Source organism: Symphalangus syndactylus, chromosome 16, assembly GCF_028878055.3.
Source record: "Symphalangus syndactylus isolate Jambi chromosome 16, NHGRI_mSymSyn1-v2.1_pri, whole genome shotgun sequence".
NCBI lineage: Eukaryota > Metazoa > Chordata > Mammalia > Primates > Hylobatidae > Symphalangus > Symphalangus syndactylus.
Genome location: NC_072438.2, coordinates 86,644,721 through 86,661,825, shown reverse-complemented (window position 1 = coordinate 86,661,825; position 17,105 = coordinate 86,644,721). Strand labels below are relative to the sequence as shown.

Sequence of the window (17,105 nt, the reverse complement as noted above, 5' to 3'; positions counted from 1 at the left end):
CTGAGGCAGGAGAATCGCTTGAACCCAGGAGGCAGAGGTTACAGTGAACTGAGATTGTGTCATTGCACTCTAGCCTGGGCAACAAGAGCGAAACTCCGTCTCAAAAGAAATAAATAAATAAAAATAAAAGTTTCACATCAAACTATCCAATATAGCATCTACTCCATGCACGATACTGAATGCAAAAAGGAAACCTGAGGTAGACATATGTAATGAAGCATTCTTCAAAGAATTAAGACATGAATCCCATCCAAGTACTTACCAGGCCTAACCCTGCTTAGCGTCCGAGATCAGATGAGGTCAAGCATGTTCAAAATGATATGGCCGTAGATGAGACATGACTCATTCTCAAATAAAATAACTGCATACATGTATGTTTCAGATCTTGGATGGGCAAGTTCTTCTCTCTGTATCTCTGTTTCCTTGCCAATAATAGCACCTAGCTTACTGTGAGCTAGAGTTGCTGTGAGAATTAGATGAAATAACATGCATGAAGAATTTAGAAAGAGAACCTAAATCAAAATGAGTGCTATTACAAGCTGAATTCTATTCCCCCAAAACTCATATATTAAAGCCTCAGTATTTCTGAATGTGGATATATTTGCAGATAGGGCCTTTAAAGAGGTAATTAAATTAAAATGAGGCCATTAGGGTGGGCCATAGTCCAATTTGAATGGTGTCCTTATAAGAAGAGGAAATTAGGACACAGAGCAAGACACAGGATTGCCACCTGAAGGGGCAGCAAGAGTGGCCATCTGCAAACCAAGGAGAAAGGTCTGGATCAGATCCTTCCTTTATGGTCCTCAGAGGAACCGACCTTACAGGAGCCTCACTGTTGGACTTGCAGCGTCAAGAACTGTAAGAAAATAAATTCCAGTTTTTAAGCCACTGGTCTGTGGTATTTTGCTATGGCTGCACTAGCAGACTAATACAAGTGCTCAAATGTGTTTGCTATACAGAGATGAGAAGTGCAGGTAGGGGAAAATGAAAATGTGCACAGGACACTACAGATGAATTGCACATGGCTGCAGCTTCCTTCGTGGGTGGATCTCCTTGGACTACCTTAGGTAGCTCTATCTTTGCTGCACCAATGCAGTGTCGTCGGATTGTCTTCTTAAGCCAGGGAGGAAATTCTGGAAAGAATCACAGCTACTTGCAGACAGAGCAAAAGCAGAGCATCTCCATCAGGATTAATTTATGAATTCCGTGTGGAAGGACCCAGAGTTTCTAACGATACCAAAAGGAACACACCAGCCAAAAGGAGCCCCGATTCCCCTTAAAGCTATTGTCCTTTTTACAGGTATAAATCAACAGTGTGTTTTCAAAATGTGTTGTTTCTTTTGAATGTCTTGATTTCTCCAGGCAAAGAAATTTAGAGTCTAGAGTTAAATAGAACAACCCAGGACAATATGTATCAGCATCTATTCATAGAGTCCTAATCAGTGTAATCATGAACAATATGTTTCCCGTAAATCACTCACACTGGGTAATGTATGCAAATATGCAATTCCTTGCTACGGACCCAGACTGCTAATGTGCCCTTCCCCAGTGAGGTCCAGGAGGCTAAAGGAGATCATGCTCAGAGCTATATGTCTTTGCAGTGCCATCTCAACAACAATAATTTCAAAAATTCCACAGGGATCTAACAGTACATTGCTGCCAATAGCTGGATCTTTTTATTGCTAAATGTTCTCTTTCTCCCTGGCTTATGGCATAGTTTTAAAATCACGTAGTGCAGTTTATACTTAGGAGAAACCAGATGATATCTCTATATCCTGAGGTCAGACCCCAACAGCCCATCAGTTAGTTCTGGAATGCCGAGGGCTATGTGTGAGACGTTTTAAGTACTTCATTAGTCTGGTGCCCTGTTCCCCAGAGCTCTCATCTAACAAAAGGTATTATGAGTGCTTTCCAAATGTTCAGTTGTTTTAAATCATTGCTGTTAAACATCGGCAGGCTGTGTAAGGAAGAGAATCTTAGGATTTTGATGGTACCTTTTTAAATCTTCCAGACCAGAGGTGGCAAATAGATTTTATTTCAACTGTTAATTCTTACTGATTAATGGTGGTTACCTAGAGCATGACACTGATAAATGTGCCAACGTCAAGGGCGGGCTCAACAAGAAACAATGCTGGGACTGATGTTGATGTCTGAGGTGGGCACAAGAGTAGGGAATGGCAGTAAAACGTGCTGAGGATGTTCCAGGTGAAGTCCAACCCTTTCTTCTTATAGATGAGAAAACCGAGCTCAAAAAAACCTAAAAGATATTCACAGGATCACTTAATTAGTTACAAAAAAGCCAAAGTCAGAATCAATACATCCGAACTCTCTTTTCTCCCACACCATTGAAAAAAAAATCCTAGCAACAAAAATAGAACTTAATTCTGCCCTCCCAGTGGTAATTCAGGTCTTCATACTCTAATGAAACTGTAATCCAGAAAATAGCACTAAAATTCTTCCTTCCGTAACACAAGCATACCTGTTCTTCCCTCAAGGGCATGTCTACTTTACATTTACTTAGAGATGTTTTCTGCTGAGGCTCTTTTCATGTTAGAAAAGCCTCTTTTCATGAGGTTCTCGTCATGCTAGAAATTCCGAGATGTGTGGCTTCTTGCCACTATTTACTTACCTGTACGTTTATGAGAGTAAAACCCAAAGTTGGAATTCTGCATGTTGAATTTAAGTCTCTAAAGCCCTTGGAGTTCTTTAGAAACAATTTTAAAAAATGAAAGTTTATTTAGTTATCAATATGCCAAATATAGATAAAAATATGAATGTATATATGTAAATGTAATATGTTCTGCACATAAATTGGGCAAACTGTAGGGGAAAAAAGTAAAAGTGATAGTGAACTTGTTGAAGGAATAAGAGCAAGGAGTTAAATTCTAATTCCTTGTAGCAATTATTTTTCCCCGTTGGGGAAGGACATTAAGAACTTTTGTGCTGCAATGCCATCTATTTTTTATTGCGCCAATGAACACTGCACCTTTCCAAACTGCCACTATTCATCGCTTTTAAATAAAAATAGATGAGTTCAAAAAGATATGAAGACTTATTAGTTCCAGCTCTTAATATTGCAGGTGAAATTCTTTCCATCCACTGCAGCCTACTGCAGACTCAGAGAACAGTCAAATAACACACTTGAAAGTTATATTTCCAAATAATTTGTCCCTCTTTGGATAAATGCAGAGGCAGCAAGACATCAGCCCCCTGTTCACTAAATCAATCTACCATGCATTCTACCAGATAAAGAATAACTTCGATCTCCATAAGAAGGGGTCTTTGCTATGTATTGAGAAAATCAAAAAAAGCCAGGGGAGGGGGGATTTGATATTGATACGGTTTTTAAAATGAAACCTACTTGGTAGGAAAGTATTATTAAGATCCACTTCCTTCCAATCACGTTAACTTCCAGAGGACAATAACTGAGGAATTATCAGCTCTTTGGAAAAAGCTGGCATAGGGGTTCATTCATGAATTCTACTGAGTACCTGATTGGTGATCTACATGTATTACCATATTAATTGTCATAGCTCTCCCAAAGGGTAGATATCATGCTCTGTAATTTACAAATGGGGATGTAGAGACACTGAGGGCTTGAATGGATTAGTCAGCGAATTAGTGATCATGTATTCATAGTTCAGCGCTCTGGAAGCAGAAGTAGGAATTGAATTGTCCCATTGATTCCCACTAAACCAACTCGAAGCCTGTTCTGTGCCATATTTCGTGACCAAGTAGTATCTGTAGCATCCTAATTCCTCCCAAGGTCTTCTTTGAAAACAAACCAACCTCTACTCTGGCACTGCCACCTGGTTTACCTCTCCTTTGCATGCCCGACTCCCAGATGGGACTATCTAACTCTCCCATGCACAGTAAGAGCTGGCCCTACTTACTTTCTAAGGGTGGTGTTTTGAGCATGCCTAAAATGTACACACAGATTAATACATGACTAGGGAAGGGTTACTCTACTTCATTCACGGCACTCATTTCATCCTGCATTTAACTAGATTTCGTTACTTACATGACCAAGGGCAAGAACTATGCCATGCAGTCTGAATCCCCCACAGCCTCCTGCCTGGTGCCTGGCTCATAGTAGGTGCCCAGTGCATATTAGGAGAGTGACTGTTGGAATGAACCCATAATTCTCACTGATGGAGTGTCCTTAGCTGCCTATTTGTTCCTACCTTTTCACTCACCTCCTACCGCATGAATCACTTCCTAGATAAAGTCCAACCCCCTCCCTCCCCTGCTGCTCACCTGACAGGCCCTTCGCTGTCACCCTCCATTGACTTACCCCAATGGAAGGAGGGCCCAAGGAGACTGACTCAGCTCAGGAGGGCATCTAGTTGGCCATGACCATTTGTCCTTCATCATTTACCTCCTTGCCAGTCTGAGTGACTCAGCTCGTGGCTTAATGGAAGTAGTGTTTATTGTGTACTTAAAATTTCCTACATAAAATATTTTTTCAGAAGCTCTCCCACAGCCACTATCTCACTTGACGGACACAGCACCTACTGGGACCAGCAGGATCCACCTCCTGGGTCTCATCTTACAGAGAGGAAAGAAAGGCAGAAAGCTGTCTTCCCCAAGGTCACGCAGCTGGTTGAGATAGTTAATGGCAGATACACATCCGGGGCTCTTTTCACAGGGCGTCAATCCCTTCAATTGCTGGTTGACCTGGTTTCCATTCTCAGGGCAAAGGCTTAACCTCAATGACTCAGTTCCAGCTTAGGGCAATGGATGCTGCTGAACTTGACTGTAGCTCTTAAAAATGCACTTGGATCATATTTTAGTTCATAGGGCTTAAGGTACTTATGGAAACATATTTTTGTTATGAACAAAAAATTTACCTGAAATATTTAATATTTAAGTATTTAAGTAATGCTACCTCACTGAAATCTCATCCAAATGGATATTGCCCATTCATTCATTTGTGAGGATTTGAGAGGATAAAGGTGGCATAAGAAGCAAGTATTATGGGGGCTTCTGGCTTCTGTCCCAATGAGGGCTCCTGAAGACAATCCCACAGTCCCTGTGGGTGGGGCCTCCAGACTAGGTAAGCAGCTAATGGTGTTCTGTTTCGAAAGAGGAGGAAATTTGTACAGGAATAAGTGGTGGGTAAAAGGATTCTTAATGGGAGAAAGAGGAGGGGATGCCTCAGAGACACGGGTTGAGTGATGTCAAACTGCTGGGCCCTGGGCACTAAATTGCTATGTGCATCTGTGGGTACCATGCAGATCACAAACACATGCATTCATGCATAGGTTTTTAAAATTTATTTTTAATTGTTTGAAAATTATTTTCTCCTGAATCCACTTCCTTGTGGAAATGGGGTTAATTAAACGAGGACAAATTTACTACTTCTTGGCTATGTGAAACACAACATTTATCTGAGCCTCGTATTTCTGCTTTCGTGAAACAGAAAGACTTCAACCTGCCTCACAGGGTTGTGGTGAGGATAGATGAGATGACCTACATGGTGTCTAGGACAGTGCTTGGCATAGAGTAGTTGTCTAGTAATTTATTTGTTGAGTGGTTCTTCATGCACTCCTGTCCCTTATGCCTGTAGTAAACATACGCATTTCCAAAAACTGTCTTGCTCCTTAAAGCCCAGGTGTCTTGGAAACACTCTTATGGTCATTTTTTTCAGTCTGGAGGCACAATACATTAATTACATGAATAGATAGATGATAATAGATAGGGAAAGAGAGAGACATAAATAGATACAGATAGACAGACAGATAGATGTTAGATACATGCATACACACATATGTGGCTGGAGATTAGGTAGACAGACAGACAGAAAGATAGGTAGAAGGCCAAATAGGCAGATATATAGAAAGAGAGAATTGAAGTATCATTCTTGACCCACCCAGACCTCTATGAGACAGTAGCATTTAATCTTGCTGAAGCCAAAGCCTGAGTAATTGCAAATGACATTTGGACTTAGGAGGTTTCACTGCAGGTCCTGGTTATTTATAGAAATATAACAAGAAACAAGAAATTGTTCCTGGGTAATGAAACATCACAGGAAAATGGAAGTTACGGATAAGAGAGAAAAATTGTAAACCCCTGCTCAGATACTAAAAATAAGCTCAAATAAAAATTGGAGAACAAAGAACATAGATTTTCCCCACTCTAATTGTGCATTTTCATCCCCCTAACTCTGACATGACTTCAAGAAGGCCTCCTCCCCTCATTTCCACGCCTCCTCTCCCCTACCAAAAGTGCCCACAACCTCAGCTTTTACTGTGTAGCTTGGAGGAAAGTAAAATTACTGTTGATGTGGGATCTAGGAATGTGAAGGTTTAAACTGAGTGAATGGAAATAGGGGCTGCAGTGGGTAGGGTTCTTGGAAGGAAGATCACAGGAGGGAAGAGTCCCTCAGGACTGGATGTGCTGGAATAATCTGCCTGTGTCTCATACACCTTTATCAAAGAAGAGTCTCAGGCAATGCATCCTCGCTGATCATTACCAATGTATAGAGAGCACCAGGAGCATAAGGAGTGAACATGACAAGATTGAAGAGTGGGCCCAGGCATTGCTGCCTTAGGACCAGGGAGAAGAACTTACAGGATTTATGCCCATTGATGTAATTGACTCAGTTCTTTCCAGCCAGACCCCTAGAAATAAAGTTTCACTTCCAAATTTTCTCAGTGTCTGAGCCTGTTTTTTGGTTATTTATTTTTTAATTGATACATAATAATTGTACATATGTTTGGGATATATGTGATATTTTGATACACGCATACAATGTGTAAAGATCAAATTAGAGTATTTAGGATATCCATCACTTCCAACATTTACCATTTCTTTGTGTTGGAAATAGTTCAGATCTTTTTTTCTAGCTATTTTGGAATATGCAATAAGGTATTTTTAACTATAGGCCTTCTACTGTTCTATTGAACACTAGAACATATTCCTTCTAACTAACTGTACATTTGCACCCTTTAACCAACCTCTCTTCCTCCCTTCCCCCTTTCTCATTCTGGTAACTGTCATTCCACTCTCTACCTTCATGAGACCAACACGTTTAGCACCCACATATGAATGAGAACTTGCGTGTGTGTGTGTGTGTGTGTGTGTGCGCACGTATGTGTGTTTGTGTGAGGGAGAGAGAGAGAGAGAGTTGCTGGTGATGAAGCCAAAATTAAAAACTAGAGCCCGATTTCCACCCATGTTTTACTGTATAATGCCCCTTCTTCCAAGTGGTTATCTTCCAATAATCACCTTGCAGAGTTGAATGCCAAGACAACTGGCAGAGCCCCAGCACTGATCAAACAGAATGATCACCAGCATAAATGTCCACCATGACTGTAGCTAGGCATCAGACTGACCATCAGCCATAAACTGATGTTCCAGAGACTCTATACCCTTACTACACCTATGGCCAGAGGGGAAGTATATGTGTTATCTTGCTCTCTGTGTCATTAGACACAGATATCTTGGCCACAACAGATTGTACCAGAGATTTGCTTCTCAAGTAAATGCCACATTATTTATATGGTAGCCCTGTGGTTGACAAGGTGGTCAAGTCTGGATATTTGTCTTTCTGCACCTGGCTTATTTCACCTAATATAATAACCTCCAGTTCTATCCATGTTGCTGCAAATGACAAGATTTCATTCTTTTTTATGACTGAATAGTATTCCATCATATATATGTATATATATATATATACACTATATATATGTGTGTATATATATATGTATATATATATTACATTTTCTTTATCCATTCATTCGTTGATAGACACTATGGTTGATTCCATACATTGGCTATTGTGAAGTGCTACAATAAACATCAGAGGGCAGGTATCCCTTTGATGTGCTGATATCTTTCCCTTTGGATAAATACCCAGCAGTGGGATTGCTGGATTGAATGGTAGTTCTATTTTTAGTTTTTTTGAGAAATCCTCTTACTGCTTTTTGTAATGGCTGTACTAATTTACATTCCCACTGACAGTGTGTAAGAGTTCTCTTTTCTCTGGGCAACATATGTTATTTTTTGTCTTTTTCAAGATAGCCATTCTAACTGAGGTGAAATGATATTTCCCATTGTGGTTTTGATTTGTATTTTTCTGACCACAGCCCATTTGAATCCACAAAATATTGTGTGTCTCCCCCTACATGATTATAACCATAGCTAATGTTTTCAGTAGACCTATCATGTGCCAAGCCCCACTTAAGCCCTTTCTGCATATTAATTCTATTACTGTTTATCCCATCCCTATGAGGTAAATAATATCATGCTGTTTTACAGATGAGATACCAAGGCACAGGGAAGTTAAAGTAACTTCCCCAACATCACAGCTGGTAAGGGGGAATGAGGTGTGCACCAGCCAGGCCAGCTCTGCAATCCTTGCTGTTCCTCCCCATGATGAGAGTGCTTTCACTAAAGAATGAGTCACACAGAACAGAAGGTTTCTACACATCTAGTACACTTTTAAATTCATCTCATACAGTTGAAAAATAATATGCCTGTGGATTTAGCTATTCAATTAATAAACACACTTGAAGCAGCACATGGGTGTCTGGATGTCTTATGATGGCCTCCTTTATCCCGGTAACATATAGTTAGACCCCCCTCCCCTCTGCCCCCACAGTCCTAGGGCCTACTGTTCCCCAGACTTCTCATACTTTCTTGGACATAGGCTGCATGTTGGGTGTGTCCTTGCTGTCAGAGACGGTAACTTCTTCATCGTTGTAATTCATGTACCCATCATGTCATGCCTATAATAGGTGCTCAATAAATATTTTTTTTGAATGGATAAATACATAGTTCTTTTTTTTTTTTTTTTTTTTTTTTTGATGGAGTCTTGCTCTTTCACCCAGGCTGGAGTGCAGTGGCATGATTTTGGCTCACTGCAATCTTCACCTCCCGAGTTCAAGTGATTCTCCTGCCTCCCAAGTAGCTGGGACTAAGGCATGCACCACCACGCTAGGCTAATTTTTTGGTATTTTTAGTAGAGATGGGGCTTCACCATGTTGGTCAGGTTGGTCTCGAACTCCTGACCTCAAATGATCCTCCCACCTAGGCCTCCCAAAGTGCTGGGATGACAGGCTTGAGCCACCATGCCCAGCCGGAATGGATAAATGCGTAGTACTGTTTCTAGCTCCTCCCTTCTCCTACCAAGGATGTTTTCAAGTACAGATGATTTGGAAATGACTAGCCTAGACTGTGAAATTGACAGTAATGCAAGGTCTTCAGAGAGAGGGGTACAGAGGAGAAGTAGGGCTCTAAGTGAGCTCCCCTAGAGGTGCCAGTATAAAAACACACAAGGTTGGTTCCAGGAGCCCTTTTCATGGGCTCTGATTGAGCAAGTTTTGGGGGACAGTCATGGACATTATATTCAGTGCGGAGGGGTGAGTGGTCAGTGTAGGCAGAAACCTTCGGTGAAGATAGCAGGGCTTTGGCTAGTCCTGGCCTGAGGCTGCTGCAGGACATGACTTTCATGTGGTACCTGGCACAGAGTAAAAGGCACTGTTCCCAATGCTGTGAAGGCCACATCGGCTATCCAAGGATGAACCAGACGTACCTAGGGTGTGGGCAGCCTGCCTGGGCTGCTGATCCCAAATGGCTGTATAACAAAGATTGGCTCCTTCAGCTCAAATTCTGGCCAAGCCACAGGGAGACTCTCCCTCTCAAGCTTCTTCTAGAATAAATTTACTTGTTGCTATTTAAACTGAATAAAAAGACACACTGGCAAATTTCAAGTCTGTCATTGTAGGCATGAAATTGGGCATTAGGGCACAAAAGGAGCCCAGGGCATTGGTGTTTTGAGAGTCTGGGGTTGCTTTTTGTTCACACATCTTGGGTCTACCAATCGGGTGTTGTAGACTTTTAGGCAGGCCTTTCTCATTCTAAGGAATAGTTAAGAAATCCCAGAGGGCTCAGTCTGAGCCCAGTATGGGATAAATAAGAGCTCCCCAAGGGAAGCAGGTTCTGACTTACGTCGTTGGAAAATGACCCATGAGTATCAGATAGCAAATCATTAGTTTCAAGAGGGTCTTTGATCCTGAATTAGATTACATGTGTGAAGCTCATTCCTTCCTTTTCATAAAAGTCCTTGTGGCCCTCAAGCATTAAGATGGGGGGTGGGGGGCACAGAGAGGAAGATACAGAGAACATTCTCCAGTAGTTTGCCAATAAGGTAAACTAGGAGAGAGGACTCCTAGCTCAGAAAGGTCATCCTGAGGTGATAACTTGGAGAATGGACAACTTGCTTCTCTTTCTGGTTATTTGACATCCCTCTTGCTTTTGCACCATGCTTTGTGACCTTGACCTTTGATAGTTTTTCTTTACAGAATGGATCTTGACGCCCACCCTGTGCAGTCAATTCAGCAGTAAAACAAACAATGAATTAGCCATCATGTGTTAACACTGTAAACTTCTCAAAAATGAGAAATTTACAAAAAGTGCAAGGTAATAGTGTGTCAGATATAGGCATAGAATCAACTTTTCTTGCTGGGTAGAAATAAATCAAAAACAGACACTTCCCTTGATCATAGATGAGGAGGTATCTGGGGCTGGATAACAGCAGGTTGCTGAGTCTAAAATGCACATAAAATCCAATTGTAAATTGGCTGACTACAGAATGGGACTGGATTCATTTATTGCTAATTAGGATGAATAAAAGGAGACACTGGGAGACGTGAAGCTTGGGATTATGGGTAGGGGAAGCCATTTGATGGAGGAAATGTATTTTTCCTGATGTTTTGGAAAATCACTTCGTGTAATGTCTGGTTCATTACTTTTGCCCTGAAATATGCACGAAGTAAGAACCAAGGATATTTCTGATAAAACCACATTCCATGAAACCCAATCCAAAGGGGCCTTAAGGGTCCACGCTGGGAAAAGTGAGTGAGTTTAGCTCCCTATTAAAAAATGACTTTTTTGGCCTGGGCTGTATGGAAAGACATTTTTCCTTCTGCCCCAAGTGATAAAATGCACATCACTGAGCAATGCTCTGGATACTGTTAGCTGAGGCTGGTGTGAGGCCTGGATAGTCCATTTGATTATTCATTTTATTTGTACCTCCTGGTGCTAACTTCTCTGTCTTAGAGTGAACTCACTATTCCTTTACTCTATTTAGAAAAGAAATGAACTGCCAGGCTCACTCAAGGTAGGGGAGACTAGGGAGGTGTAAGGACAGAAGAAATCAGCTAGATGTTGGGCATAACATAGCAGAATCTTCTATGGAAATTCTTACTCCATAATGTTGGAACACCCCTTTTCCCCAACTTTCTGGCCAGAGGTAAGCTAGGAGAGTTATTTTAATCTTAACTCTATTTAGGGGATTGGAGTGTTCCAAATAGAAGAAGATTTTTTGCTGAGCATTTTAAACAATCGATTCCAGATGGATTCCCTCTGCATCATTTTTGGAATTGTTTTCTCTAGACGTGTTCTAAAGATAGAATGTACATATTCACTAAAGATGGAAGGATGCTGAAATATTAAGCAGCCAGAAGGGCAAATGTTGTCACATTCTGGTTTCAATTGGGCAAATGGCTTCAATTCTTGTGTTTTTCTTGGTGTTTCAATGAGGCATCTAAGACAGTAACTCTGGCAGAGTAGGGCCCGCAGGAGGAATAATGAGGAAAAATTATCTATACCTTTGCTCAAGTGCATACTTTGAGAATATTTTGTGATAGTAATACATGACTTTTACTTCAAATTAGTTTTTGGAGAACTGGAATGAGAAATGTAGGCTGTGTGTGTGTGTGAGAGAGAGAGAGAGTTGCTGGTGATTAAGCCAAGATTAAAAACTAGAGCCTGATTTCCACCCATGTTTTACTGTATAGTGCCCTTTCTTCCAAGTGGTTATCTTCCAATAATCACCATACAGAGGTGAATGTAAAGACAACTGGTAGAGCCCCAGCACTGATCAAACAGAATGATCACCAGTATAAATGTCCACAACAACTGTAGCTAGGCATCAGGCTGACCATCAGCCATAAACTGATGTTCCAGAGACTCTATTCCCTTACTACACCTATGGCCAGAGGGGAAGTACATGTGTTATCTTGCTCTCTGTGTCATTAGACACAGATACCTTGGCCACAACAGATTGTACCACAGATTTGCTTTTCAAGTAAAGGCCACGTGATGTATATGGTAGCCCGGTCATTGACAAGGTGGTCAAGTGCCAAATACACATGCTCTTTTCTTTGGACAAAGAGCAGCCAACCCAATGAGAGCCTCTCTCTAGAGTAGTTGAATGAGTGACACAAGAAGTAGAGAGAAGAAACAGAGGCAGGGAAGTTGTAGTGAGACTCCAAGAGTAGAAAAAGAAGCAGCTAGAAAAGAGGTTGAGAATGACAAATTCACTAGAGTGAGTCCCAATAGGTGCTATTGACAAAGAGGACAAGAGGACATAGACCTCCTAAGGATCTGCAGTGCTGCTTCGGTTCTCCAAGACAATGACTATGGGAGGTGGTCTTCTGAGCCTCCTTACTTCCCCAAGTCTTCATTGTTAACTTCCTATCACCTGCAGTATCACAAGCCTGTCTCTCCTCCATGTAATGCAAAGTAATAATAACTACAATAATCAAATGCTTTCTATATGCCAAATGTTTAAGTAGATTGCTTTAGCTAATTATGTAAAAAACTCTATGAAGTCAGTATCATAATTCTGATATCTACTTTACAGATGAGAAAATGGAAGAAAAAGGGAGTCAAGTACGATGGTAGCCTATTGAAAGCAAGAAGCATCCACAATTAATTAATTGAAAATGCCAATTAAAATCGGGAATTGTTAAAAGCTCATTTATGCAAATCTTAAACATTTTATTTTCTTTAAAACATATGAATGCACATCAATTTGGCAAGGCCTTTTCTTTCAGTAGAGGGTCTGCTAATTGCAATTCAGCACTGCTTTTCTGGAAGAAACCACACACATAACATATGCTCACCATTATCTAGTTTTAGTTCCTTTAATGTGAAATAAACCTGGAGATATGTGTAAAGAAATCTGATGCAGAATCCTTCTAGCTTTCTTTTTCACTGTCTCTAATATTTTATAGTTATTTTTCCAGTGCCCAATTTGCATGGCTTGCTCATGTCCTGTCCTTCCAATACATTCAGCCTAGTTTCCACTGGGGAAAAAAGCATTCTTTTCACATTCAGATTTCATCATTAGTTGTCATATATAATTAAATTATGTGATGACAACTAGTATTAAGAGATCTGAGAACTAACTATTAGACAATTCACCTGGTAAGAGCAGAAGTATGTGAGTCTACTATAGAGGATGGATTCCTAACATAGTTGTAACTACCTGTAAGATCTCACATGCTCATCTGGAACTTTCTACTATAGAGGATGTATTCCTAACGTAGTTGTTAACTTCATGTATGATCTCACATGCTCATCTAGAACTTTGCCACTCCTCCATTAGAGGTAGAATCTATGTCCTCTCCCCTTGAATCTAGAGGGGCCTTGGTGACTATGTTGACAAAGTATGGTGAAAATAATGCCATATTACTCCCAAGTTTCAATTATAAACATGCCATACACCTCTTCCCTGTTCTTTTAGAATGCTCTTCTTGAAACCTCGCTATGTGCTGCCAGAAAGCCCAAACAAAATGTAGAGATGCCTACACAGAGAAGAACCAAGGCCCATAGCCCACAGCCCTGTCTTGAGCTTTCAGCTGACACGAGAACCATCTTGCCAGCCACGTGAATGAACTAACTTGAAAGTAGCTCCTCTAGTCCCCAGTCAAGCCACTCTACCATGTACGATGTGAAGCAGAGGTGAGCCATCTCTGCTGCACACTTCCTAATTAAAGATCAGTGAGCAAGATAAAAGGTAGATATTTTAGGCCACTAAGTTTAGATGGTTTGTTATGAAGCAGTAGATAGCTGGAATGAGTGCTTGGGGTATCACTGGATATGTTTTACCAAGAGAATAGAAAGCAGGTATCAACCAGTGGGTCTGACAAGTTAAACTTCTACTGTAACTTTCCCAAGATTACACAAATATTAAGAGATAAAGCCTAGTTTTAAACCCAGAAGTCTGCAGAATTATATTATGATAGCCCTGAAAAAATTTTAAAGGGCCCCTACAGAGACATACATAGAAGTTGATGATACATAATTATTTATGCATAATTATATAATAATTCCATGCTTACAGATATGCTCCTAATATTTAAAGGCTCCAAGGCAAGAGTACAAATTAATAAAGATATCTAATATTTAAGAGTTAAAAAATCAAGTTAAAAACTGTTAAAATAAGTTTTATCCTGTTAACTTTACAAATACCTTATGAAATTTGAATGATCAGGTTTGAACTTAGAATTCTTGGGCTCCATGTCTGTTCCCTTTCTCTGTTCACCCCTGGGATCCTTTCCTCACTGCAAGGGCTTTGGTCACATGTGTGTAAACTCCAGCCTATACTTCTAAGCTTCATTCACACATACTGTTTGATATGGCTCTGTGCCTCCATCCAAATCTCACCTTGTAATAATCTCCATGTGTCATGGGATGGACCCAGTGAGAGGTAATTGAATCATGGTGGTGGGTTTTTCCCATACTGTTCCCATGATAATCATAAGACTCACGAGATCTGATGGTTTTATAAAGGGGAATTCCCCTGCACATGCCCTCTTGCCTGTTGCCATATAAGATGTGCCTTTGCTCTTCCTTCACCTCCTGCTATGATTGTGAGGCCTCCACAGCCATGTGAAACTATGAGTCCATTAAACCTCTTTCCTTTATAAAATTACCCAGTCTCGGGTATGTCCTTATTAGCATCATGAGAACAGACAAATACACTGTTTTGCCATCAACTGCCTCTTGGCCAGCCCCAGATATTAGGGATGTCCACGCTGCAGGATAGTCAGCTCCAGGAGAACGAATGCAGAGAAGAGGCCCAGGTAGGCTCAGGAGGCTGACTTAGGCCATTTGGGTAGAAATATTGGAGATCCTGATGCCTGGAGCATGGTCTAAAAGAAGAAATGGGCTCTGGCAGGACTCTGGGTGGAAACATGCCCTTGGCCCCCAGTCTCCTTGTGCCATGGAGAGAATGCAGCTAACAGGGAGCACCCTTTACCATAAGGCACCCATGACAGGGGCTCCTCTTCTCAGGTCTAAGGACACACTGGCCCTACCTCCCAGATGTGCTTCTCTCCAAACTCCCTCCCTCACCCTCTTCTAAGGTGTCTGGCACGAAATTGAGGATTGATAAATATTTTTCCAACAAAGTACCCTGGTTTCCAAAGATAAGTTTTCCATTTTCAGTCTTGGGTGCTGCTGAGGTTTAAGGCTGTCAGCCCTGAGTGAGGTTGTGAAGCTGGGATGGGAGCCAGACATTCAGCACACCTCTGAGCACAGCTAGAATTGATCCTAAGTGTCTCTAAAGAGCACACACAATGGATGAGAATTAGATTTGACTCAATGGCTAGTGGCATAAAGCAAGCACCAGACATTTGAGAATGAAACCTTGAGCGCTATTCCAACCTTTTGCCCTGATGGTGATATTTCCACTGACACTGACAAACTGCTATAATCTCTCTCCACACTCATGCCCAGCTGAGACTTCTTGTGTCCCTACCCAACTACACATATTGTTCTGGTAATGACTGCCAAGTAAAGTGGAAATGATTGGAGCTAATGGTTGCTTTGCTGTTCTGTAGAATGCTGCAACTACACATTTAGGAGATTTATTTTAAAAGAACTACCCATCTTGATTATATCTCCAGATCAGCCTCTGCAGAATCACAGACCCTTCTATGCCCAACACCAGTAATGATAGCAATGCACTATTATTTACCAGACCTGTAAGTCACAGGTCTTCCAAGCTTGTGTATGTTGCAGACATACTTTCTTACTTAGTTTAATGCTATATTTTCAATTACACTCTCTGTTATGTCCAGAAAATTATTACTCATAAAAGCAGCTGTTTTCATTAATTGAAGCTAGGTGTTTGAATATTATTTTAGTCCAAACATAAAGGACTTGAGCCATAAAGTCCTATTAAAAATTTTACCTGCCATTTTGATTAAACATTTCTTCCAGCAGCAGCAGAAAAAGACCAATTTAAGTTATACTCCAGAGTGTTTTAAGTTAAGGTGAAAAGAAAAGTAAAAGAACAGGATCATTCTGCATTTCTTTCAGTAAATTTAATTTACTTTTATTTGGAAGGGAGTTAATGCAAATCATTCATAAACATGGCTCTGAAGATCTCCAATGGAGATCTTTCAGTCTCAAGAAAAAACAAAAACAACAAGCACCAAAAAAAAGAGACATAAACTTTAAATATAAAACATAAATAATTTCAAAGTAAAAGGATGAGATGATGTATACTGTTAAAAGACTTAGGCACACTTGAGTTGTAAAAAAGTTTATCTGAGCATTCAGCAATTCATGAATTGGGCAGCACTAGACCACAAGTGCTTCATGACTCCTCAGAGAAAGTCCCTAGTCAGAAGTTAATTGGTGGTTTTTAATTAGTTATGTTTAGGTTTTGTTTTACTGCTTACCCTGAGTGAGATTCGGTTTGCTTGCACAGAAACTCAAGGCACTGGAGGCATTTCAGCCCAATGGTCTCCTGACTAGTTATTTTAACAGTATCAGGCAAAAAATAAACTCTAAGGACTTTCCACTTTAAACAAATATTTTCTTTGGATTGCTTTCATGAACACCTTATGAAAGTTTTCCCCTCATGCCCACTCTGATGTTGGCCTGGGGGCTGGCTCAGGTGGAAGTCCCAGAGAAAACTATGGAAAAATTAATACTGACAAGGTAAGTTTCCATACCAGAGACAGAGAAGAACATTTAATAATGAAGAAACTCAGTGTATCAAGAAGACATAACGTTTCCATATGCACACATATATATCTAAAATCAGAGCTTTAAAACACATGAAACAAAAACTTACAAGCAAAAAAGAAATAGACAACTCCATAATCATGGTGGAGTAAAAAAATATAGATTAAAAGTCTGTAAGGATACAGATTTTCACACTATTAACCAATTTGTGGTCATAAAAATTTATGGAACACCATACTCAAAAATTGCAAGAGCATTTTTTCAAGGCTCCAAATAGGAACCTTCATGGAGCTTCCATCAAACAGGGCCACAAATTAATTAGTCCCTCCTCC

At 40.5% G+C, this 17,105-nt stretch overlaps 1 protein-coding gene across 1 annotated transcript in view; it reads right to left on the bottom strand.

Annotated features, from left to right (window-relative positions):
- Positions 1–322: 322 nt before the first annotated feature.
- MARCHF11 (membrane associated ring-CH-type finger 11) overlaps positions 323–17,105 on the bottom strand; it is a 150,094-nt gene continuing 133,311 nt past the window's right edge. The window contains exons 4-5 of the mRNA XM_063619579.1: positions 2,073–2,257; positions 323–463 (exon numbers count right to left, since the gene is read on the bottom strand). Coding sequence (XP_063475649.1) covers positions 2,073–2,257 — 185 coding nt within the window. The 3' untranslated portion in view covers positions 323–463. The remainder of the gene's footprint in view (positions 464–2,072; positions 2,258–17,105) is intronic.